At 43.1% G+C, this 24,890-nt stretch overlaps 1 protein-coding gene across 1 annotated transcript in view; it reads right to left on the minus strand.

Annotated features, from left to right (window-relative positions):
- Positions 1 to 24,890, minus strand: part of THSD4 (thrombospondin type 1 domain containing 4) — a gene marked incomplete at its 5' end in the record, with an annotated part of 579,672 nt that overhangs the window by 314,234 nt on the left and 240,548 nt on the right. The window contains one exon of the mRNA XM_081084939.1: positions 16,038 to 16,174. Within this exon, the coding sequence (XP_080941065.1) occupies positions 16,038 to 16,174 (137 nt within the window). The remainder of the gene's footprint in view (positions 1 to 16,037; positions 16,175 to 24,890) is intronic.

Raw genomic sequence — 24,890 nt, forward strand, 5'->3', positions numbered from 1 at the left:
CATTTTGATGAATAATATTTTAGAAAATGACACTGGCAATTCTGTGTAAGGAGGGGCAATAGTAGAGATAGGAAGAGCTCTACAGTATTTGCTTTACTTATCTACATCAGCAACGATGAAGGCTTGAAGAAAGGAAGTGATGATGGTAAAAAGGGGGGAAGAGCAAAATACAAAAACCTATTAAGGAGGTAGATTACTTTACAACCTCGTCACCCTGGGATGCGGTGGGGAGAAAAAAGAGGAACTGAAGATGACACTCATATTCCTGGCCTGGGTGACAGTTGGGATTGATTGCTCATGGAGATACAGGAGAAAGCATCTATGATAGTAAGGATAGAATGGGGAGGGGATTTGGGGGAATGATAAAGTAAATTCAGTTTTAATTACCCCGAGATTTAGGTCTCTGTTGGAAATCCAGGTGGAACTATCCAGCATGCAGCTGCCAAGGGGGTACAGTATGGCCATGCTTGGCAATAGTTGCTCACACTTAGTGTTTTGGTGAACAGGGAAGGCTCAGTATCCCCAGGAGCCCATGCACTGTCATGGGCAACATTTCAATCCTACAATCATGAGAACTTTCTGAGGCTTGAGCATGAAGCTAGGTCCTCACTTGCTTCCAAACGGTGATTCCATCCCTCTGAACTTGAGACTTGATCTTACCACCAGAAAGATTGGAGGGGTCATCTGAGAAAACAGAGAACCTCCAGAGGATCAAACTGATGGGGATCAGAACAAGGATTCTGGGAGGGCTGCTGTAAACGGGACACACCTGCATTATGTGGCCATGCGGTCAGGGGTATTCAGGTGAAACCTGGTGAAGAATGAACAGATCAGATGATGCCAGTAACTCCAGGTGAACAGTGTTGCTTTCTATGGTGACCTCCTAGGTGGCTGAATAAAGGGTCCACTTTATTTTTCCACTTGAACAAACATCTTTTGAGCAAGTACTGTGTGCTGACTCATTGTGCTCGTCAGTGGTCACTAGTTCGAGGTGTTTCTAGGCATCCGTGGGGAGGCGGACATGGAATTTAAAAAGGACAGTAAAGAACTACAGCTGTCATGAGAGAAGTCTTTGGGGCGCAATGGAGAGAGGCATCCACCCTCTCCTGGGGCCAAGAGTAATAGCGCTATAGAGGAAATGACACCCAAGCTGAGTCTGTGCTTTGTAAGGGGAAGAGGAGACATTCCAGGCAGAAGAAGGGGCAAAGCTGAGAGGCATAAAATGGAGACATGGCCTGTTCAGAGTGGTGTGGCTGGCTGAAGTACATGCTTTCGGAGAAGAGAGGTAGGCAGGGGCTGGATCCTGGAGCGTGCTGAATGCCATGCCAAGGAGCAAACTTTATCTGTGGACAATGGAGATGGGCATGGTGGGCCCAGAAGCAGAGGAATAACTTATTCTGATTTAGATCTTAGAACCTGTCTGGCAGCAAAGTGAGAGCTGAACTGAAAGAGAATAAGAAAAGAGGCAGGAAGTCCAGTTAGGAGACCCCTGCAGTGGCCCAAAGAACAAAAGACTGAAGACTTAAAACAAAGACCTAAATTGAGAGGACAGGGAAGGAACGGACACAAGAAGGACACCTGAAGGACACAAAACCTTGGTCACCACTGGATGTGGGGAGGTGAGAATGAGGAAGGTGCCCAGCTGGCTCTGGCTTAGAGATGGGCAGAATGAAGGTGCCACTTCTCCAAATAAGAAATATAGAGAATGAGCAAGGTGGGAGGGAAATATAGATCACGTTGAGCATTTTCAGGTGGAAATGCACAAAAGTGAATTAGTAAGAGTCTGGAGCTCAGGAGAGGCCTGGCCAGAGGGCACGTTGATTCTCCTGGTAAATTTCTGTCTTCTGACCAAGGACTAATGGATAAGCAACCAGACAAGTTAGAAATGTCACTTGTGGCCACGGAGGAGATGGTGTCAGTCTAGGACTCTTCAGATGGACTGCTTTAGACGCTCCGCTGACTTTTTTAGAATGACTGGTTCACGGTATCTTAGACTGAAAGGGACCCAGGGATGATCTTGTCCAAACCTGCTCTCAGTTTAAACACTCTTCTCCAGCACCAGGTTATCAGTTTGCCCACACTCTGCCTGCACATCTCTCAATGTGCTTGCCCTTCCTCCTCCTCTTCACCGCCCCCCTCCCCCCAAGTTTATCACACATTTACTGGCACTTACACCGTTTTTAATGGGGGAGGCATTACTACATGAAGTGGGCCATTCCACTGTTGGAAAGTTCTATTTCTTAGGAACATTTCTTTTTTTAATGTTGACAAAAGGTCTGTTATCTCAGAAACTACCATCTTGGCCTCGGATGATCACATGAGAGACAGATTTACAATTGAGAAAAAAGCATCTGATCTTCAGGAAACCCATACAACAGAAGGGATGTGTGGCAGTCTTTACTTCTAGGATTTGCCTCAGGCTCTTTCTTCTAAAAGATAAAATAAAATAAATTAGAAGCACTTGAAGAGCATTTGCAATGAAGCTTTCATTTTGAAATTACATTTGCCCATTGTAGTTTCATTAAATATAGAGGTTAACCATTTACAAGGTATTTGCTGTAGAAGGGACTAGGGTAGAAGATAGCTTTGAACATGGCACCATTTATGCTTTTTAAAGAACAGAGAATGAATTTTTTTAACAAGTGACCTGGGAAGCAGCAGTTCTGCAACAGCCCAGCAGGGGGCCTGGGAGTGACAATATATAGTTTTTCTCCCAGCTCTGAACTGAACATGCATTTTTTACTGGACTGTTCCAATGTTTCCTCTTTGCAAAATTAAGGTTATCCCTCTTCATCTCCAATTCTGAAATACACGGTGGCTGCCAAGAAATGTAAAGAGCAGTGTTCATATCTAGGAGGAGAGGGATCTGTTTCTCTCTTAATGACCGGTGGAACCCCAGTTGAGCAGAGCTAACTCGGGTACTGGACTGGCAGGTGGAGAGGACAGCTTCCTCATTTGGACACAGACAGTATTTCTGAGCAGCTTGAGCAGCCCAGGGAGGTCAGGACAGGAAGGGGAAACACACGACAGGTCTCAGAACCTAGTTCAATACTCTCCACCCCCAAAAAGGCCTTAAATGCAAAAAAGAAAACAGGGCAAATCTTTCATTCACCCCTCCAATTCTGCATTTTGAAGGATTGCAAGCATACAGAAAAGGTTGCAAGATCAGCTCAATAAAATCCACACAGTCTAGATTCAAAGAACATTTGCCACACACGTTGTACGCTGTCAGCTTCTCTCCCTCTCTCATATTTCTCAATTCTATCAACATTTCTTAAGCACTTAAAGCTCCGTCAGGCCTTCTCAAGGGGCTCATCGTTTATCAGGGAGGTCAGATATGAAAACAAATATGGGCACTACAATCTAATGAGAGCAGAAATTGTGTCAAAACCATAAACTGTGGGCAAAGAGCAATGATGACCCACCCCCAGAGCCAGGGAATGCTTCCCAGAGGAGACCTAAGTGGAGGTGGAGGGGAAAAAGGATTCCAGGCAGAGGGAACAGGGCAGAATGGCAAGGAGGATCAGTCACGTGTCCAGGGGCTGAATAGAATTTTGTTTGTCTTGTTTTAAATCTTCTGCTTCTGTCTCCTCCCTTCATGGCGAGAAGCAGTAAGAGTTAACAGAGCGTGCTTACTACGTGTGCCTGGTGTGTCTAAGGGCCTCATACACATCTGCTCATTTAATTCACATATCTTTGCCAGGTGAGCGCCAATTATCAGCCCATGTTACAGAGTGGAAAATGGAGATCAGGATAGTCAAGAAATCTGACAAAGGAGACCCAGCTAGTGAGTGGCGGAGTAAGTGATCACTTCTTCACTTTACATTTTTTTTAATTGATTTTAAAGAGGAAGGGAGAGGGGGAGAGAGAGAGGTAGAAACATCAATGAGAGAGAATCACTGATCGGCTGCCTCCTGCACGTCCCTCACTGGGGATCGAAGCTGCAACCTGAGCATGTGCCCTTGACTGGAATCGAACTCAAGACCCTTCCATCCACAGGCCAACGCTCTATCCACTGAGCCAAACCAGCTAGGGCTGTACTTTACATTCTTAAAGCTTCTCAGGCAAAACACTCTACCCAAGGCTGCCTGAGACTTCCTCCCATCTTTCTCTCCCGCACCAACCCCAAGTCAGCTGGGCAGTAGCTTTCTCAACCCCAGTGCCTTTTGAGGCAGAATGATTCCCTTCACTTGAGCCTCATACAAGCCACATTTTCTGTTCACATCAGGATACAGCTCTCGTTGCCCACTATTCCCATGATCCGGTTACAATCTCCTAGAAAATTTCTACACCTGGTCCCATCTGCCTTTGCTACCCCCTCAAGGTGCAGCAAATGAGCTCCAGACACGTCACTACCTCACTGCCACCAGCAGCACTGCCCTCATGATGCCCTGCCCCGCAGCTGAGCTCAGGTCTCTATAAACCAAACAACATTCAATTCTCCTAGAACTTAATGAGGTGGTTTCAGCATCTCTGTATTTAAGGGGATTGAGTCTCGAAGAAATGATGGGACTTGCTCAAGGTAATTTGGTTGGTGAGTTCAGCACACACCTGATTTGGGAAGGGTCAAGGAGGACTGAACTAAAAAACTGGATTAAGAACTAAGTCTGAGAGCAAACAGCGGTCTACTTTGCATGTCCATACACAATATCCCTCAAGTGTTATTTACAGTTCTTGGTGGTGTCATCAAGAAGACATCAACCTGCTCGCCCTAGCCGGTTTGGCTCAGCGGATAGAGCATCAGCCTGTGGACTAAAGGGTCCCGGGTTCAATTCCAGTCAAGGGCACATGCCAGGGTTGTTGGATCGATCCCCAGTAGGGGGCCTGCAGGAGGCAGCCAATCAATGATTTTCTCTCATCATTGATGTTTCCATCTCCCTCTCCCTTCCTCTCTGAAATCAATAAAAATATTTTTTTAAAAAGGAGGACATCACCCTCCTAACTCAAATTTGCCCCAGTTATTATCTTCATCACTCCACTTCCACTTATTTTAATTCTGGCCTATTTAGTCTATCTCCAGTCCTAGTTTCCTCAGAAGCTGATTTTAAAGACATGTAATTTCAATACTGAACACTAGATGTCACTATCAACCAGTTATATTAAACAGCCCTTCTTAAGGTATCAGCTAAAACAGGAGTCCTCAAACTTTTTAAACAGGGGGCCAGTTCACTGTCCCTCAGACCATTGGAGGGCCGGACTATAGTTAAAAAAAAAACTATGAACAAATTCCTATGCACACTGCACATATCTTATTTTGAAGTAAAAAAAACAAAACGGGAACAAGTACAATATTTGCATTTGCATGTGGCCCGCGGGCCGTAGTTTGAGGACCCCTGAGCTAAAAAGTCATCACCAGAAGGAATATTCAAGTTACATTTACTTGATACTGTGCTACATAATCTATAAGAGCTGGAAAAGTGGCAAGACACATACTTCTTACAAAATAGTGCATGTTCTCTAGCCTCACTCAGAGGGCTTAAATATTTATTTTTTAAAAAAGCCTTTTTTTTCTTTTTATCAAGTGAGAAATATTAGCAAGAATACATTAAGCAACATGGAACACCAGACACTGTACTTGTTAATATTGTATATTTGAAACCTCTCATTGTATGTGTGAAATATTGAGATCGGGCTTTTAGAAACTGATTTGAACCCAAAAGACAATGATTTTTCACCTAGGAAAAGCTCATCTTAGCTCTCACAAGTCTGACAAGCATACCTTAAGGTTTTGCCAAGTACAAGTTTTGGGAAAACAAGGCTAGTATTTGGATACCAAATGTGTGAACCCAAGATCTTTTTACATATATGATTTTACTCACTCCCCTTAAATGACAATCATGGTTAATACCGATCTTCCTTCCTTAGTCCTTTTGGGTGAGTTTGGACATAGAGCAAAAAGAGTCTTTTCTCCTGCCATCCTTTCAGGATCTGGTTAGGAGACCAGGTTTATAATATCTGTAAATGCGACAATTACTAGCATTTTGCTGATAATTGGGAAAATAAAACAAGAGAAATAAGCAGGGGAAAATGTAAATTTCAAACCATCAAGGGATGGGTTGATTAATTCTAAAAAATTTGGTAGGATCTGTATAAAATAAAACTCATAGAAGATACTGCCCATTTTCTAAATGGCAGAAAATGATACAGGCGATTCCCAGCCTCTCCCCGCCCCCATATTTTGTTCTGAAAAGCAGAACAAACTTTTCGTGCTTTTCAATTAATCTACTAATTTTATCATCTGGAGTACTCTTCATATTTGTGACTTCTGCCATACAGTTCTAAAAATTAATAAAACATAAGTTTTCAATCAGGTAAAAACTTATTGTAAATATGAAGTCTTGTTAAGTCCCCTAAAAACAAATGGCTTTTCCTAAAGAACCATTTGCATCTGAAGTCCATGAGTGCCTGAGCTCCAAGCAAAGAGCAAGCTTTCCTTGCATAACTTTAAATGCCAGAATATTTTATTTCTGTCAAAATGTATGTTCTTGTATTCAACATGTAGACTAATGGAATAGAATAGAAAGCCCACACACATACATACACATATACATACAGACAGACATATCTACATACATACCAAGAGTAATGAAGAGCAAGCCCAAAAACAGCATGGGAAAGATTTATTCTATTATGGTAAAGGCACACTGGGTAACCATCTGAAAAAAACACAAAACTGAATCCATACCTCACATGAGACATTAAGGTTAATTTCAAATGGATTAATATAAAATGTAAAAATGTAAAAGCATAGAGCCAATTACTGAAAGAAGACATAGCAGAATTTTTCCTTATACTTCAGAGTGCGGAAGAAAGTTTTTCTAAGGCACAAATTCTAGGCCGATAAAAGTGGACATTGCTAAATTCACCACTTGAAAAATGCATGGCAAAAAGTAATGAAACACCATGCACATAAGTCAAAGACTACCTAAAAACAAGACAAAACAAAACAAAACCCCCCTGCAATTTATATAATAAAAATTCTTCCATTTCCTAAAAATTAAGAAAGATCAACAACTCAATATAAAAACAGATCACACACAAGGAATGAAAAGGGTTCCCGGGTCAAAAGGGTACACACTCTTCGGGGCTGGGACTCCAATAGGGCAGGGGAGGTGCCTAAGGCACAAAATTTAAGAAGAACCTGAGAATTTCATATAACTTAATCCTCCTTAAATTGTGCCCCTCACTCCTCTTATTCCAGGCCCTGTGGTTCTTAAACATATGAAAAGATGCTCAAACTCACTGAAAATAAGATAAATGCAAATGAAAACTACCCAAGACTATCTCTCACGAATGGGACTGGCAAAAATCCCAATGCTGTTCAGCACACATACCACCTCAGACATTGCTGGTGAAGCTGTTAGATGTTTCAACCTCTGGAGAGCAAATGCCACCCCTAGGCATTCAAATCACAAATAGATGCACACTCTTGACTCAATTCTAGGAATTTATCCTATAGACACTTGCAAATATGTTTACTGGCCCACACACAACTGTACTTACAGCAGCATCGCTGGTTATGGTAAAAGACCGGATATAACCTACATGTTATAATAAATTATGGTTAGTTTATTCAGTGCAGTACCGCGCAACCATAACATGAATAAGGACATGCTTTAGATATTGAAGCGGAGAGTTCTCCAAACTATGTTAAGTAAAGCAAAGTTCAGAGCCGTGTGTGTGATGTGCTACTCCATGTGCCCCCTAACAGGGAAAATAATATAATATGAATGGGCTCCTGGGTGCAGAAAAATATTTGACTTAAAAAAGAAACTATCAAAGTGGTTATTTCCTGTTGGAAAACAGGAAACTGGGTGGAGAGGGAATGGGAATCACCTTTTGGTGTCTGAGTCATGTAAATGTATTATTATCTATAAGATAAAAAATGTGTTTTCATCTAGCACTTTTGTCATCATACATACATACACACATACACACATACATACACACATACATACAACACCTCCAGATAGTTTCTAAGGCTTGTCTATCACCCTCGCAATGATACTCACTACTCGGTTTGAGCCGACTCTGGCAGAAGTTTAGTTGAGATGCCCCCCCAGCTTGGTGTTAGGATGATGGGCTTCCCCCTCCGTCTTCGCTCAGACTTCCAGGCTCTGCCGGAATCATCATCAGGCTTAACGGCCTGTGTTTTAAAAAAAGTCTGATCCTCTGACAGTGTCACCAGTAAGAGCATGAGCTGACTAGCAAGAATGTGCACGGGACCGAAGAGAAAGGGGGCTACTGCTCCCCTTGGCCGTGCTCGTCTGGTAGAGAGCCTGCGGTTTCTGTATGCAGCACAGGTTTCTGCACCCCGAGAATCTTATTCTGTGCCTGTGGAACAGCATCTTAGAGCCGAGCAGGTATACAGTGAGCACTGTGCCACTCTGCAGCCGTGTGCCACAATGGAGCCTACTCAGGCGGGGCTTCCAGTCTGCGTCTGGTTTAGGGGCAGGGATGGGGTGCGCTGGGGCAGAGGTGACTATCTGGCTCTGCTGAAACTCCTCTCATTTCTCAGTCCCAGTCCAGTCACCAGCCCTGCCGATCTGGAGACAATACTTCTTTAGTTCCCTTTGGGGGAATGCTGCCCATTTAAGGAAACCTAGCAGGGAGGAACCCTGAAATTCTCTCTCTCCTGACACTCTGATGTAGGAGGGCCACCAGGAGGGGTAGGTTGGAAGCTCAATCACCTTACTCCACTCTTACTGAGCAGCCCTTCTTTCCTCTGTTGTAGTACTGGAGATCCTGTCTGAGCCCCAAACCTGCTCTTGATCCATTATTTCATCCAGTTTCCAGGGCAGTCTTCCTGGGCCTCAAGGATGACTGAATGGAACAGGTGGAGGGCTTTCTATTGCCAATGCCAGCATGTGTTCCAGAAGATGTGTGGGCACCCAGGAGGAACTGAGTATGGCACCATCAGGAGGAGACCCGATTAACAGGCCGAGAGCAGGGAGAAGGCACAAAATGATCACCCCACATCTGTCAGCTCCTGAGCACCGCGCAGGTACTGGGTCCTGGCTGGAGACTTGGTCTACATTTTCTCCAAATCCCAGGGATTGCCAGGTCAGTAAGTAGTCTTGCCTCCACTTGTTACCTCCACCTGCCCTCCCTGGAGACCTTCCCCTACACCCCATGTATGCCTCCCCACCACTGCTCACTGCTTCAGTTCCTATTAACTTCATAACACTCATCAAAATGTGTAATTCTTGCTTGTTAACTGGCCTTTTCTCTTTATTACTTTCTCCATTAGATTTTAAGTTCAATGTGGGTAGGAACCATGTTAATCTTTTCCATTGTTTTATCTACAATGCCTAGCCCAGTGTATGGCAACAAGCAGTTAAGATTATTTGTTGAATAAATTAATAATTATATATTGCTTGGTTGTTAATTCATAATTAATGATGATAATAATTAATAAGTATGTATTAATAAAGAAATCTAAACATGCCCTGCTGGTGCGGCTCAGTGGTTGAGCGTTGACCCATGAATCAGGAGGTCACGGTTTGATTCTGGTTGGAGCACATGCCTGGGTTTTGGGATCGATCCCAGGCATGCAGGAGGCAACCGATGTTTCTCTCTTATCACAGATGTTTCTATCTCTCCCTCTCTCTCCCTTCCTCTCTTTGAAATCAATAAAAACATTACATTTAAAAAAATAGATCTAAACAGAGTTTTTATGTGAGGTAGTGGTCCCGCTGTTTAAAAATGAGAAAAATCATAGATAATGGGAAAGAAGTGCATATAATTAGGTACATTTCATCAAGTTCACTTTAGATTTAGGATTTCAAGAGGTCTTGAGAACAGGGCCTGGGTTCTAAAATGCCAATACTTTGTTAAACCTATTCTTGATTCTTGTAGGAAAGGTTTCACAATCAGTGTTTGACTTTTTTTTTTCGTCCACACATCTATTTTAAGAACATTATTGGATAACTTTCATATGTTAAGCACTGAGGATACAAATATATCAACACTCATTCTCCTTTAGAAGCTCAGGCACATTTCAATACGGTAACTACAACTAAAATATAACATAAGCATTTTAATAGCCACAAGCGGAAAGACTTTTAGAACACAGTTTGATGGGGATAGGAATACAAGAGGGAGTCCACAAAGTGTCACATTAGCTTGGAATTCTGCTTCAAGGCTGAACCATGCAAATGTCTAGCAAAGGGGAGAAACCTCACCCAAAGTAATTACTCTCTAAGTCTCATTCAAGTAACGACAGAACTCTAAAAAAAAGTACATAAAATAAAGCTGCTCACCAAGAGAAATTAGAAAAGCAACTCAGGGCAAACAGGTAGGAAAAGAGCAGGGTCTGTTTGGCTGGGGACAGCACAGCAGCAGTTGCTAGAGGAGGAGGATGAAAACCCGGTGCCTGAACACCCACAGGACACACAGATGCCCACCATGTCTTCCTTCCTGTCAGGGCCACACGCAGATCCAGAGTTTGTCTCTGAACATTCGGAACCAGTTACCTTGCTTTAATTTATGAAATAACTCTGAAACTGCTGATGTGTCCGGATGGAAGCCTAGCGATGCCTCAGCTGAGGAGGAGATGTGAAAGGCTCCAAGAAGTGTGCTTGGAGGGCAGGCCACAGGAGCCAATTCTAGCATGTCATAATTGCCAGAAGCCAATTCTAGAATGTCATAATTGCAAGAGTTTCATCAAAAGGTTGATGGAACTTGGGGACTCAACAAGGGCTGAGTCACATATGTTGTCACCTGTTGGGAATGGCTGATGGCATTTCCCCAAACCTGAAAAGAGATGATTGTTTGCTGCCAAACAGCTCAGAGCATCTTAATCTACATGTTATTGCCTCCTACTGACCAAACACCTGAACTGCCGGCCGTAGGCTAAGTCCCCCATTCTGACAATGCCTCTGTACAGGAAACCCTACCCCTTCGAAGTGTATATCTCTGCCTTGCCTCAGGACAATTTGTGTTAATAAAAAGCATGGGGTCTTGAGACTAGATCTTAGTTCCTTCTAGCTAAGCTCCTCTGACCCCATATGCCTTTCAAAATTATGCTTCGTCTCTGGACTCTTAAGTTACACACAGCCCCTTTTCCAATTGCTGAACCCTTCTAGATGCTGGAACAAGAACCCCGGCAGGGCTGAGTAGGAAGGAGGGAGCAAGTGTGGGGGGAGGGGAGGGAAGAAGGGGCACTTTCATCTCAACAGAAGGCGCCATGGGAGCACACACTTGCTTAGGTTTGTCCTGTCATTAGCTCTGAAGTGACTCAGGAAATTCAGAGTGAGCAAAATTAAAAACGAGATGAGAGAGACAGGAGTTTGGGTGCCAAGAAACTCTCCCCAACCTCCAAGGCCTTGGGTTCTGGGGATTGGGCCAAGGGGACTTCATGCCGTTGTTTTATCTGCACTGAGCTGCCCAGCCCAGCCCAAACCGAGACTCTGCTGCATTCAAGACTGATTTCATTTGCTAAAATCCACTAGATTGAGTCATCAAGTACCTTGACTCACTCACTCATTTATTTTCAGCACCTATTCAAAGGGTCGGCATTTGCTAAAGCCAAGTGCCTGGAATTGCTCCCGGGATGGCTGGGTGGCAGGCGGGGCGGTGGGAACAAACAGTTACAAGAAGTGGGAACAGAAGAACAGAACAGTACACAAGGGGGTGAGCCGGTGGCTTTTGAACAGAGCGTATGGGGCGGACCAAGAGTGGGCACAGCATGGCACTCCAGACTGATGGAACAGCGTGTGCATTCCCTTGGAGGCACAGCCTGCAGCCTGCTGGGTCACGGAGAAACACGTCGCAGCCTGGCCAGCCCTGGGGGCCCAGGGAGGCCTGGCAGCAGACAGATGATGAAGGGCCTGGCCTTTATTCCATAGGCAATGGGGCGCCAGAGATGGAATTTAAGCAAAGAAGAGGCATGTCCTGATGTGTGTTTTGGAAAGACAGTCTTTTTGGGAAGAACCAGGGAGAAAAATAAACTCAGACTAAGGGAGACCTGAAGCACAAAGGTCTCTCCCATCACATACAAACTACTCTGTTTCAAAAGTCAATATTTTTGAATCCTCACCTGAGGATATTTTTCCATTGGTTTTTAGAGAGAGTGGAAGGGAGAGAGAGACAGAGAAACATTGATGTGAGAGAGACACATCGATTGGTTGCCTTCCCTCACGATCCAACCAAGGCTGGGGATCAAGCCTGCAACCTAGGTACGTCCCCATGACCGGCATCGAAGCCGGGACCCTTCAGTCCCCGGGCCTATGCTCTTTCCACTGAGCCAAACCCACTAGGGCTTAAAAGTCAATATTAATAGTCAACCCCTATGCAGCACTTAGTGTGTCCAAGTCATCTCATCTTTTCAACAGTCTTTTGTAAAACAGGGATGAAAACTCCTATTGATTGGCTAATTGTGAAGACAAACGAACTGATGAAACAACTGCGAAGTAAGGCACCGAGCAGGGTCTGGCACATGGCCGGTTCCAGTGCCTTGCTAGCCTGCATCAGCTCCAACATCTGCTTCCTTTGAGGTTTTGCATCAGCTTTGCAATACAGAGGACTGCGCTTTACCACCAAAGGAACAGCGTTTTTGGGTGGATCTTAGAGTGATTCTGACTCTCTCAGTATCATGCAGCTCTGGAACGTGGAGGTTTCTGGAAGGCCAGTCTCCAGGGAGTGAGGTTGGTTTTTTGGTAGTCATTACCCAAATGACCCTGTTCTTTCAAATGCCTGCTAAACCTTTGAAGGCAAAGTTTCATTTATTTGTATTAAATCATGAGCAAAAATAATAAATACACATTTAACTATAAAAATTCAAAAAATTTCAGGCAGAGTTTAAAGCTGTGATCATGTTAAAAATCATGACAGCACAGTTAATGTGATGCTTAAGGATTGATCTCTGTTCATTAGACATAAACGCTCTCATCCCCATAAGTGGCAATAATGCCTGGGCAGGGCTGGAAGTGTCTCGGAGGCTGCTCTGGAGACGGGCCAGGTGGTCCTCTTTGATGTCCAGAGGGAAGGGGTCTGGATGAGGAAGGCGGGACTCTGTGAGCTCCGGGTGCTTTAGAGAAATGACAGGGCAGAGCGCTTTCCCTTCAGAGCCTACCTGCATGCAGTCCTCAGCCTGGAGCCAACAGTTGGGGTCCTTCAGTCCTTGTCCAAAAAAGAAGTGTCACCCAGCACTGGAGGGGTCCCCCACTTCCTCCAGCCTCCAGTCCGAGGACATCTGCATTCTTCCTGCCCCTCTCCCAACTACTGGCTGTAAAACAGAGGAGCCCCAGCAAGAAGGCGAGCACGCAGGGTGCCCACCAGGCGCTGGGCAGAGCCTTCCTGCCTGCCTGGGCGGTTCGGCCTTCCGCTTGGTGTCTCTTTTGTGGGTTTCATTCGTTTTCCTGTTTAATGCTTGCTGCCTTTCATTAAGTTTTATTGCAGCAGGGGCCTCTGGAGTTATTTCAGAGGCAGACAGTCATGACCGTGAGTGACAGCTCTCTCGGCCATGAGTCAGCCAAGCAGATATCAATCTGAATTCTGGGCTTCCAATCAAATATTCGGAAAAGGGCTCTGTACCCTTTGAAAGATGCAAAGTAAACAGAATCTCAGCCTGGGAAGCAAACGTACCTCAGATCATTTAAACGGAATTTCTAACGAGGACGGGAGAGTCAGTGGTTCCAACAACTTTAATGAGTGAGTTTTAGGCGAAAGCACAGAAAACAAATAGGATGGAACATCAAAGTTGTCCTCGTAACATCCAATTCCTATGAATCTACTCACACCCTGAGACTATCTGTCTCAGCCTTTTAGCAATTATCAACTTCAAACTGTGTTGCCCTACAGTATGAAAGGTTTTCATCAATTGGTAAAAATGTATATCCATGTCCTTATAGTCCTTATAAGTGTTTGCTTTTCTTTCATATCATCAGTTCAGAGACACTCAATGCAACACTAAGAAAACATGCTTGCCCAGTAGAAAGAGATCACATTTCTTCTTCCTTCCAAATCATTTCACCACTCTGTATTTACATTTCTGATTCTTTGTTAAGTAGGTTTTAATCAGTGTCCTTTAAAACTTTGCTACACAAAGTATAATCCATAAACCAACAGCATCCATATCACATGGCAGCATGTCGGAAAACCAGATACTCCAGTCCTCCCCAGACCCACCCAACTAGAACTTGCACTCCCCAGGAGTCACACTGCAGTGAGAGAGCTGCCTCAGAGACTGTATGAGCCCTGCCCAGTGTTTCTCAGCGGTTAGAGTGTCAGCCCACGCACACCAAAGGGTCTCTGATTGGATTCCGGGGCAAGGGCACGTACACCTGGGTTGCAGGTTCAATCCCCTGTCCCACTCGGGGTACGTGCATGAGGCAACCAATCGATGTGTCTCTCTCACAGCAATGTTTCTCTCTCTTTTCCTCTCCCTCCCTCTCTTCCACTCTCTCTAAAAATCAATGGAAAAAAACACATCATTGGGTGAGGATTAACAACAACAAAATGATGGTGTGAATCTGACAACTCTATAATCTACAGAAAAGCAAATACTTTTGCAGTTAAAACTCAAATGCAACAAACAATAATACTGACACAGCAGCACGCTTACTCAGTGCAGACCTGTTACAGGGCCTTGCGGAGTAGCTCCCGACTCTTCACTACAGACAGGAGGTAGGTACTATCCTCCTCAGCCTGTAGATAATGTACAGAGGCCCAGAGAGCTTACAGAACTTGGGCAAGACCACAAAGCAAACCAGCGGAAGAGGCAGTCTGACCTCAGAGGGCATGTTTCTAACCATTGCACCGTACCCCTCCCAACAGTGTGCACCTGCACCAGGAGACCAAGCAGTTCATTCAGGGTCTCAAAGAAAGAGCCAGCTGCTTCAGGACCGTCATTTCAGTCTCAGCAACACTTAGAAGCAGAGGCCAGTTGAGCTGGACGCCACAAACGCTAATGGAACTCCCCCAGGGCTCATCTGAGGGAGGGGAGGCTCAGAGGGAATGTGTGAAACCCAATGGTTTTTTCAAAGGAGTGAAAAAGTGGAGGCCAGACTCCACTATACTTCCCACCATGCTCCCTTCCTCGCCTACACAGATTTCTAATGCTTTCGGGGGGTCGCTCTTCCAAAGATACCTCACACAGATTAGATAGCAAACACAGCTTGTTCCTTTCTCAACTTTCAGTCACAATCTGAGACTATCCAGATAAGTTATTTGTATCCTATTTGAAACCTCCTCACTATAAAAAGACTGCGGGGGAGGCCGTGCTTAGAAATCACACTTGAATAGCTCTAATACGGAGTACTGTAGCAATCTACCTTCCAGGTAGAACAGGAACCTTCAGATGTGATTGAGCTTTAATTAAGGTAGAGTTTCAGTCTGGGCTCCAACTAGTCATTTACCTGCTCCGCTCCACCTACTACGTTACAGATGCAAGGAGAGTGGCAGTCCGGGCCCACGCTATTGTGGCTGTGGGACTTGTGCCTCCTCATCTAAGATGCCTATTTTTAACCAAATGATGCTTTCCGCCAAAGGTTAGCATCCCACAGGGCTTCTCTCAGGCCCAGAATGTTTGCAGAATGTGCTGCTGGGAGTTCCTGGGACAGACTTCAGAAGGCCAAAGGGGCTGAAAACTCTTCCTGTTTAAAGTACAACTTCTGTTGTAAAGGGCAGGAGACAACTTTCATTTGGAAGCCTGCCCCATCTGGTGGGAGGCAAGATAAAATAAACCATGCCCTTAAAATGCCACCTTCAGGGCCGTCCCAGCAATGGCTGTTCCATAACCTCCACGCCGGAGGGAGGAAGGGGTTCCCGACGCAATGAGCACAGATCAGTGTCCCCTCTGAAGCAAGTAGGTAAACATAAATCACTGAGTAATTGAAATACCAGAGTGAGACATGGTGATTCCCAAAGATAAAAAACACAGAGCAGACCAAACAGTCCCATCTCCTCCCACTTCTCCCAGAGCTTATGTTTGGGGCCTCTGGGTTGGGGGGGGGGGGGTAGCAGCCCACAGCCTGGCAGTCAGAGCTCAAACAGCCCAAGCATCCACCCCGATGCCTCAGTCCGGGGGCACTTACCTTGCACTGCCCAGACACGCAGATGGCCGAGCCGTTCTGGTCGCAGGGGGTGCCATCAATGACCTTCTCAGCTTGGCGTACATAGAAGCGATAGCCCATTGCCTGGCAGTTCAACTCACACTTCCGATTGCCCTTTACTACAAAAAAACAACAAGCAGCATCTTTTTTTTCCCTTGTATTTTTTATTGAGATACAATTCACATTACATAAAATTAACCATTTTAACCAAAGTGTAAAACTCAGCGTTTTTAGTACGTTCACAATATTGTTCAACCATGACCACTAATTCCAGAACATTTCCATCGCCCCACCAATCTATTTTCTGTTTCTATGGATTTGCCTATGCCGGATGTTTTATAACCACACACTTTAAAATTGCATGAGTACTATTAGATCTCTCATAGTTGATGGCAGAGGAAAGGCATTGCAGTCTGATCTGCTGGCATATAATAGAGATTTGATGCTGAGTGAGTATTAGAAAGGAATTCTTAAAGACTTCAAATCTACCATGCAATAGTAGATTCTACTTTTAGACATCCTCTCATTCGTTGCTATACTCATAATTACAATTTATATATCAACAATCATAGAGAGTACACAATTTTATTGTTCTGCTATTGTTTTAACTTAAACTCAATGTAGTTATACCATATTTATGTTCTTTTGGCTAGGGATTCCTATAATAATTCCTCCATGATGAAATATTTTAGTGATTTCCCCATTACCTTAGGTCAGTGGTCGGCAAACTGCGGCTCGCAAGCCACATTCGGCTCTTTGGCCCCTTGAGTGTGGCTCTTCCTAAGCCTTAGGAGTACCCTAATTAAGTAATAACAATGTACCTACCTACATAGTTTAAGTTTAAAAAATTTGGCTCTCAAAAGAAATTTCAATCATTGTACTGTTGATATTTGGCTCTGTTGACTAATGAGTTTGCCGACCACTGCCTTAGGTTGAAGTCCAAACTCCTAAGAAAGGAATTAAACATCTTTCAAATATAAATAGTCCTATTTCCAACTGTTCTCCCTTAAATCCATGTTCTGTACAAGTAAGCGTGTCCTCTGTCCGGCCACTGCCTCGCTGCTCCTTCTGCCGCTGCCTCACTTGTTAGCACCGCATCTACTGTGTTTTAGTTCCCAGATTACCTCCTCCGGGAAGCTGCCCCTGGACCCTGATCTCACCTATACATCCACCCACCACAGACTGTTCTGACCTTTTCTGCTTCAGGGTTAATCAAGCTTGATTGAAGCACGGTCTTGAGGGACAACAGGGATATGTCTGTCTTATTCACTTTTGTATCCTCAGCACTCAGTCCAGACCTGGGCACACAGAAAATGCTCAACAAATCCCTGAGGGCCCGGCCGGCATGGCTCAGTGGTTGAACGTCAACCTATGAACCAGGAGGTCACGGTTCAATTCCTTGTCAGGGCACATGCCCGGGTTGCAGGCTCAATCCCCCAGCCAATCAATGATTCTCTCTCATCATTGATGTTTCTATCTCTCCCTTTCCCCTCCTCTCTGAAAATCAATAAAAATATATTTAAAACAAAACAAAACACAAACAAATCTCTGAGGAATAAAAGGAGGGATGGATAAATGAATATTGGCTTTTTCCCCTTTGTCTTTCTCTCTGTATTCACCTACCTCTGGGATCACTTCACACGAAGCCTGACACACAGTAGGTGCTCAGGAAAGGTTAAATTAATCACCACTACAACTAATATCTCCAGGGCAATTTAGTTGCCTTCAAAATAAGACCGAGAAAAAATTTTAGGCAAGATATACATTCATATCTAAAAGAAACAGACAAGCCAAGTACACAATGATTTTTTAAAAAACTGTTTTTGGATTCAAGAAAATGCTATGCTCAGGCATAGACAGCATGTTCCAGGGCCATGCCTTTGTCTGAAAATCTGATTGCTGGATTGGGTAATACTGACTTTTTCCTACACAAGAAGATACATCATATTTTCCCCAGTGTGACTGCCTGATTATCATAGCAATGAACTTCCTTGTCCTCCACAGCCATTTAAACCGCTACCCGGAAATAACATGGAGCCTCCGGGTCCACAGGGCTTAGGGAAGACTGAATCTTCTATATACCCTAAGCTCTATCTCAGAAGCCAAGAGACCTGGTTTCTTACCCTGGCTGTCCAAAAGTTGTAAGAGATGACCTTGCAAAAAAAAAAAAAAATCACAGAATCAGGTACCTTTGGGAATTATCTAAAACTAAAACATCATTTTATATTAAAAACCAAACCACAATAGCCCTAAACAAATGAAGTGACAGGTTGGAGGTAAAACTAGTCTCCTACAACTTGCTTTCTCATGTCTGCTATCTCTATCCAGACCATGCTTCCTCTCTCCCCACTCTTCACTTTCTGAAGTGACAGCAGGAAGTATCCAGATGACTGCATTTTAAGTAATAAGTGTCTGAAAGGCAGCCTCATATGGGGCAAGGGTTTTGAGTTCTCACCTCTCTCTTGGCTTCCTCCCAACAACCTCTATCCTTTGCAGCCCAATTTTATTTCTCAATATTTACAACCACACCACAGAAGAACATTCTGAGAACAATAACAACAACAAAAATGGTTAAAGGTGAGATAATTGTGGCAGCATCTCCAAATGGCTACATGAAAATAACCCAGAGGGATGGCCTTAAGTTTGGGCTCCTATCTGTGGCCCAAAGGAGACACTCAGTCTGACCCTCTGCCTAAGTGACTTAGTGCCCCTGCCTTCTCAGACGTGCAAAAAGGGGACGGGGGACCCTAGGAGATAACAAAGTGTGCACAGTGTCTCCCGAATTAAACTGCCCAGAACCTGTTGCCTTAGCAACACTCAACGAGTACTTCTCATAAAGTTACACAAGGACTGACTTCTCCAGACCCTGCACATACTTCCCAACCACTTTAACATTTCACATAAAACTACATTTGCAGAGCTTCAGTTAAAGGTTCTTCATGGAGTGTCACTTCATTCCCTCTTTTCCCTTGAATACAGTTATAATTCTGATGCCAGGAGCTGTTTCTCTAAGCACTTTTAAAAAAAAAGATATCAGAGAGGAATAGAGAGAGATAGAAACATTGATCAGATGAGAGAGAATCACTGATCAGCTGTCTCCTGCACGCCCCACCCTGGGGATGGAGGCTGCAACCTGGGCATGTGCCCTGACCAGGAATCGTGATCTCCTGATTCATAGGTCGATGCTCAACCTCTAAGCTAATTCTGCCATGGTTTTATTTTGTCATGGTTTTGTCATGGATAAAACAGAAGTGCGGCCACAAGCTGGGTGCAATGGGAAAGAGCAAGTGGGCACATCCTTTTCCTCCCTGTTTATCTCCCTCTTATTCCTCTCCCTCTCTGTTCTCATCTGCTTCCTAACTGTCCTCCCCACCCCCAAGGGAGCACCTTTAACTTTCACACACTCAGGTAGTGATCCCCAGTGTGGGCCCAGGACCAGAGGCAGCAGCATCACCTGAAAGCCTGTTGAAAATACAAATTCCTGGGCCTCACCTCCAACTTCTAAATCGGAAGCTCTGGGGATGATGCTGGGTGACCTGCGTTTTAACAAACTCTCCAGGTGATTCTGGTGCTTAGTCAAGTTTGGGAGTCACTGTCCCAAGAAAAATCAAGTAGTGAAAAGATTTGGAAGTAGCTAATCATTCTTATTTTGAATCCATAATGTTCAAATTCCACATCTAAATTTAAAAGATAATGTAAGCACCATCTTTAATTAACTTTAGGATATTGCCAAATATCTGGATCCCTGATAATAAAAAAGATCTCTGGTTATTTTTTAAATGCTGGAGAATATACAAGAAAATTCAGTTACTTAGAATAAAGTAGCTAACAGCTAAAGGGTTTCCCTCAAATAGAGATTAAATATTTAAACTACTCATTGAGCTCTGTTCTTTTGGAAAAACCACTGAGTAAAGACACTTTTTTTTTTTTTAGTGATAAATACAAAGAAAATAGAAAAGGAGTGAACAGTTACAAAATTTTGGAAGGTGGAAGTAGAAAAACCCACAGTAATGACTCGGCAAACCCAACCAAACTAATCCTAGGCAGGAATTGAAGCACCAGAACAACGTCATGATACCTGTATGATAGCATTTCTAAACATCAACTTTGGTATTAAAGGAGAATGCGGGGCTAAAAACAGAAATTGTAGGGGTGTTTAAGAGGCAGTTCAGAGGTCCCGCTTTCCAGAATGGTTGACTAAAGCCTCTGAAAATGGACTTTGTCATAAAAGCAATGAGAACACTGGCAAAAAGCAGCTGAAGTGGCTACTAATAATAGATAAAATAGACTTGAAGACAAAAATTTTTATTAAAGACATATAAGAGCATTTTATAATGATAAAGTGTCAATCTGTCAGGAAGCCAACAATAGAGGCCCAAAATACATGAAGCTAAATCTGACAGAAGTGAAAGGAGAACTAGATAATTTAATAATAAAGGTTGGAAATGTGGATACCACACTTCCAATAATGGATAGAACTAGACAGAAGATCAACAAAGAAATAGAAGACTTAAACAACACTATAAATCAATGACACCTAATAGACATAGATAGGACATGCCACCCAACAGTAGCACAATTCATATTCTTCTCAAGTACACATGAAACATTTTCCAGAAGGGAACAAATGTTAGGTCATAAAACAAGCCTCAATAAATTAAAAAAAAATGAAATCACACAAAATATGCTCACTAACCACAATGGAATGAAATTAGAAAATCAACTAAAAAAACAAATTTGGGGACTTCAAAAAGATGTAGAAATTAAACAAAATACTTAAAAAAACTGATCAGGGGGAAAAGCACAGAAAAATTAGAAAATACTTTGAGATTAATAAAATAAAAACGCAATATCCCAACTTATGGGATGCAATTATATAAGTATTTAGATGGAAATTTATAGCTGTAAACACCTATGTTAAAAAAGATCTCAAATCAAATAACCTAATATGCCACCTTAAGTAGTGGGGGTAGGGGGAGAGCAAATTAAACCCAAAGCCAAAGGAAGGGTGTAAATAAATTAAACAGAGAAGGGACAGACAATAGAGAAAATCAATGAAACCAAAAGTTGGTTCTTTGAAAATATCAATAAAATTGACAAATTTTTATGTAGCCTGGACAAAAATAAAGGAGAGAAGACTCAAAATATTAAAATCAGGAATAAAGAGGAGACATTACTACCTATTTTATAGAAATAAAAAGGACTTCTACCTAGGGTGATTAGTCAAGAAAAAGAGATAGGACACAGATTGAAAACAAAGAAATAAAACTACCTGTATTCACAGAGGACATGATTTTATATATAAAAAATATAAACAATGCACCAAAAATTATTTAAATTAGTAAACAAGTTCATCAGGGTTAAAGGATATAAGATCAATATACCAAAATCAATTTTATCTCTATATGCTATCAATGAACAATCTGACAATAAAATTAAGAACACAATTCCATTTATGATGGAATCAAAAACAGTAAAATACTTAGAAATAAATTTAACAAAAAAGTTTAAGACATACACTGAAAACTACAAAATATTGTTGAAAGTAACTAAGAAAGATCTAAATAAGTGGAAAGCTATCCCATGTTCATGCATTGAAAGACCTAATATTGTTAGGATGGCAATACTCCCCCAAATTGATTTACAGATTGAATGCAATCCCAATAAAAATATCAGCTGGCTTTTAATATTGTAGAAATAGACAAGATGATCCTAAAACGTATATGGTAATACAAGGGACCAATAATAATCAGACAACCTTGAAAACGAAAACGAAAAACAAAAACTGGAGGACTCATACTTCCTTATTTTTAACAAAAACAGTGTGATATTATCATAAGGCTAGACATATAGATCAATGAATAGAACCGAGAGGCTGGAAATAAGCTGTGTGTGTGTGTGTGTGTGTACATATAGACGTATACACTGAGTGGCCAGATTATTATGACCACCTGACGTTTGTAGGCAAATTAGCCGTACACTGCATCGTATGGGACATGGAAGCCAAAGGCCTGTTCGAACACCTGTGCTGTCTGCAGTTACCAAGATAAAACGTCTCCAATTCGCACAGGAACACAAGGATTGGACAGTCGAGCACTGGAAAAAAGTCATGTGGTCCGATGAATCACGTTTCCAGTTGCATCATGCAGATGGAAGAGTGAGAATTTGGCGGAAACAGCATGAAAGCATGCACCCCACATGCATGAGTACAACCCTTCAAGCTGGTGGGGGCAGTGTTATGGTATGGGGCATGTTTCCCTGGCATGATTTGGGCCCTTTAATTCGTGTGGAACAACATCTGAATAGCACAACATACCTAAGTATCATTGCTGATCAGGTTCATCCTATCATGTTGATGGCATATCCCAATGGAGATGGCTTCTTCCAACAAGACAATGCGCCATGTCACCGTGCTCATATTGTGCAGGAGTGGTTTCAAGAACATGAGGGAGACTTCACCTTGCTTAGGTGGCCCCACAATCACCAGATCTCAATCCAATTGAGCGTTTGTGGGATGAAGTTAAAAGAGCCATCAGGCAGCTGGTTCCACAACCATCAAATCTCACAGAACTGGACAGTGCTATTCATCAGGCATGGTGTCAGATTCCTTGCATCACCTTTCAATATCTCGTGGAGTCAATGCCAAGAAGAATCGCCGCAGTATTGAAGGCAAAAGGTGGCCCAATGAAGTACTGATGGGGTGGTCATAATAATCTGGCCACTCAGAGTATGTGTGTGTGTGTGTGTGTTTAAAGGCTGTTAAATTGTGTTGTTTACCCATATCTTCAGAAAAAAATCACTTCTACTGTCGTGGTAAACAATCTGCTTCCCTATTTATAATGGTCTGGCCCTCTAGCAACTTCAGCGTGAAATGATAGCTAATTTGCCTACAAACGTCAGGTGGTCATAATAATCTGGCCACTCAGTGTATGTATGATGTATGCAAAGCTTGGACTAAATAATAAAAGTTAATTTTAAAAAGAACGTAAAAAATTACCTCAACAACTCAGGTGCTCAAAAATGGAATCTTTCTGCAGTTATTGTCCATGGTTGGTTCCTCCCATTTTTTTCAAAATTAACAAAAAGGGTAACAACTCCTTGTTGTCTTTTCAGGAACTCTGCGTGAGAGAGTGAAATGTTGCTCAAGTGTGGAGGTTCTAGATTTTAGCTAGCCTGTTACCACCTACCACTCTCAGAAGGATGGAAGGGGCCAAAAGTGGCAGGAAAGGAGCTTCAAGCTTTTCCCAGGCTGCACATTCTCCAGCCTTCATTTAAGGAGGGAGAAAGCGTGGGGTAAGAAGAGAGAAGAGATTCTGTAAGTAAATATGCAAAGCTTTTGAATACTTGGAGAATGGATAACATCTGTGCTTATTTTTGGATCCGTTCAACTTCACAGGTTCACTCCAAGTTTAGCGCCAAAGCCCTCATTTCCTAGAGTCAAGTTCCATGTTTTGGGTAGAATATACTATAACCCTTTTCAAGAAAAGCAGCCTCATAAACACAGCTCATAAAACTCCGCCGTGGCAGGGTGCTTACCCAACACATGCTGATGAGTGAAATGTAAAGGAATTTAAAAAATGTGGATGCAATGTCTTAAGAGCATATGCAGGGTTTAAGTAATGTAAAAAGGGGGTTGCCCAAGCAGTGGGCATGGAGCTGGCAGCATTTGGTTTGCAGCATTTGGTCAGAGTGAATAAAATAGTCCAGGGGTGGTGGAGCCAGAGCAGCGCTGGGCTTAACCTCAGTGGCTGCATTGTCTGTGTGGTGTACCTCCTATTTAAGACAAAGGGCCTGCCTGCCCTTGAACTCCACATTCTGGACTGGATGCTGATGATTATTAGTTAAACTGCTTTTCCCCAGACTTCATTTTCCAGGACAAAGATATGGAAAATAAAATGAGGAGAATGCTTCTGAGAACCCAAACTGCTCTGGAATATGAAAACTATTCTGAAAAAGTCCAAACAGAGGCATGACTATCTAATTCTAGCCTTTCCTGTTCTAAAAAGGAAATTGTATTGGCCATATTCCATTATTAAAACTTAAATGCAAAACCATATAACTTATCAATTGCCTAAGATCCTAGCCTTCTATCCAACACTCGCAACTGTGTAATTAACATGTAGTCAGATGCAGCACCCTACTGAATCCTACTTCACTGACAGTCTCAACAGGCTGGGGGATCTGGATGAGAAACCATAGACAAAATGTCTTTTAAAAAAAAACCTGAAAATTCATTGGCTCCGTGTTCCAGAGATATTAAGTTCCTCTTAGCACTGCTCACACTTAAACACAGTTCTATTCTGTAACACTCTAATGCAGTGGTTGTCAAACTTTAATGTCCTCAGAACCACCTGGTGCTCTTATGAGAACACAGACTGACGGACTCCACCCCTAGAGAGTCTGCTTCATAGGGCTGGGGTGGAGCCCTGAGTCTGCATTTCCAACAAGGTTCCAAGTGACGCCCAGGAACCAACCTTTGAGAACCACTGCTTAACTGATACAGGATGGAGAAAGGAGACCTACCTAGCAACCAGACCTCTAGCTGACACCTGGGAATGTATTACCAAAGCCGACATAAAACATGATTTTTGGCTAACTAAATAAAAGTTTACAGACTCCCTGGATCAGAGCGCAGCCTCATCTGTGTGTAACTACAGTCTAATAGGGAAGACAGGTGTTAATTAAGTATTCACACAAAGAAATAGGAAATTTTAACAGTGAAGGGTAAGTAGGAGTTTACTGTGTGAAGGGGAGGGGAGGAGAGCAGAGCACTCAAGGCAGAGGAATAGCAAAGGCCACACCCAAAGGCCAGGAACATGCCCATCAAGAGGCTAA

Source organism: Myotis nattereri, assembly GCF_964212035.1.
Source record: "Myotis nattereri genome assembly, chromosome: 1".
Lineage (NCBI taxonomy): Eukaryota > Metazoa > Chordata > Mammalia > Chiroptera > Vespertilionidae > Myotis > Myotis nattereri.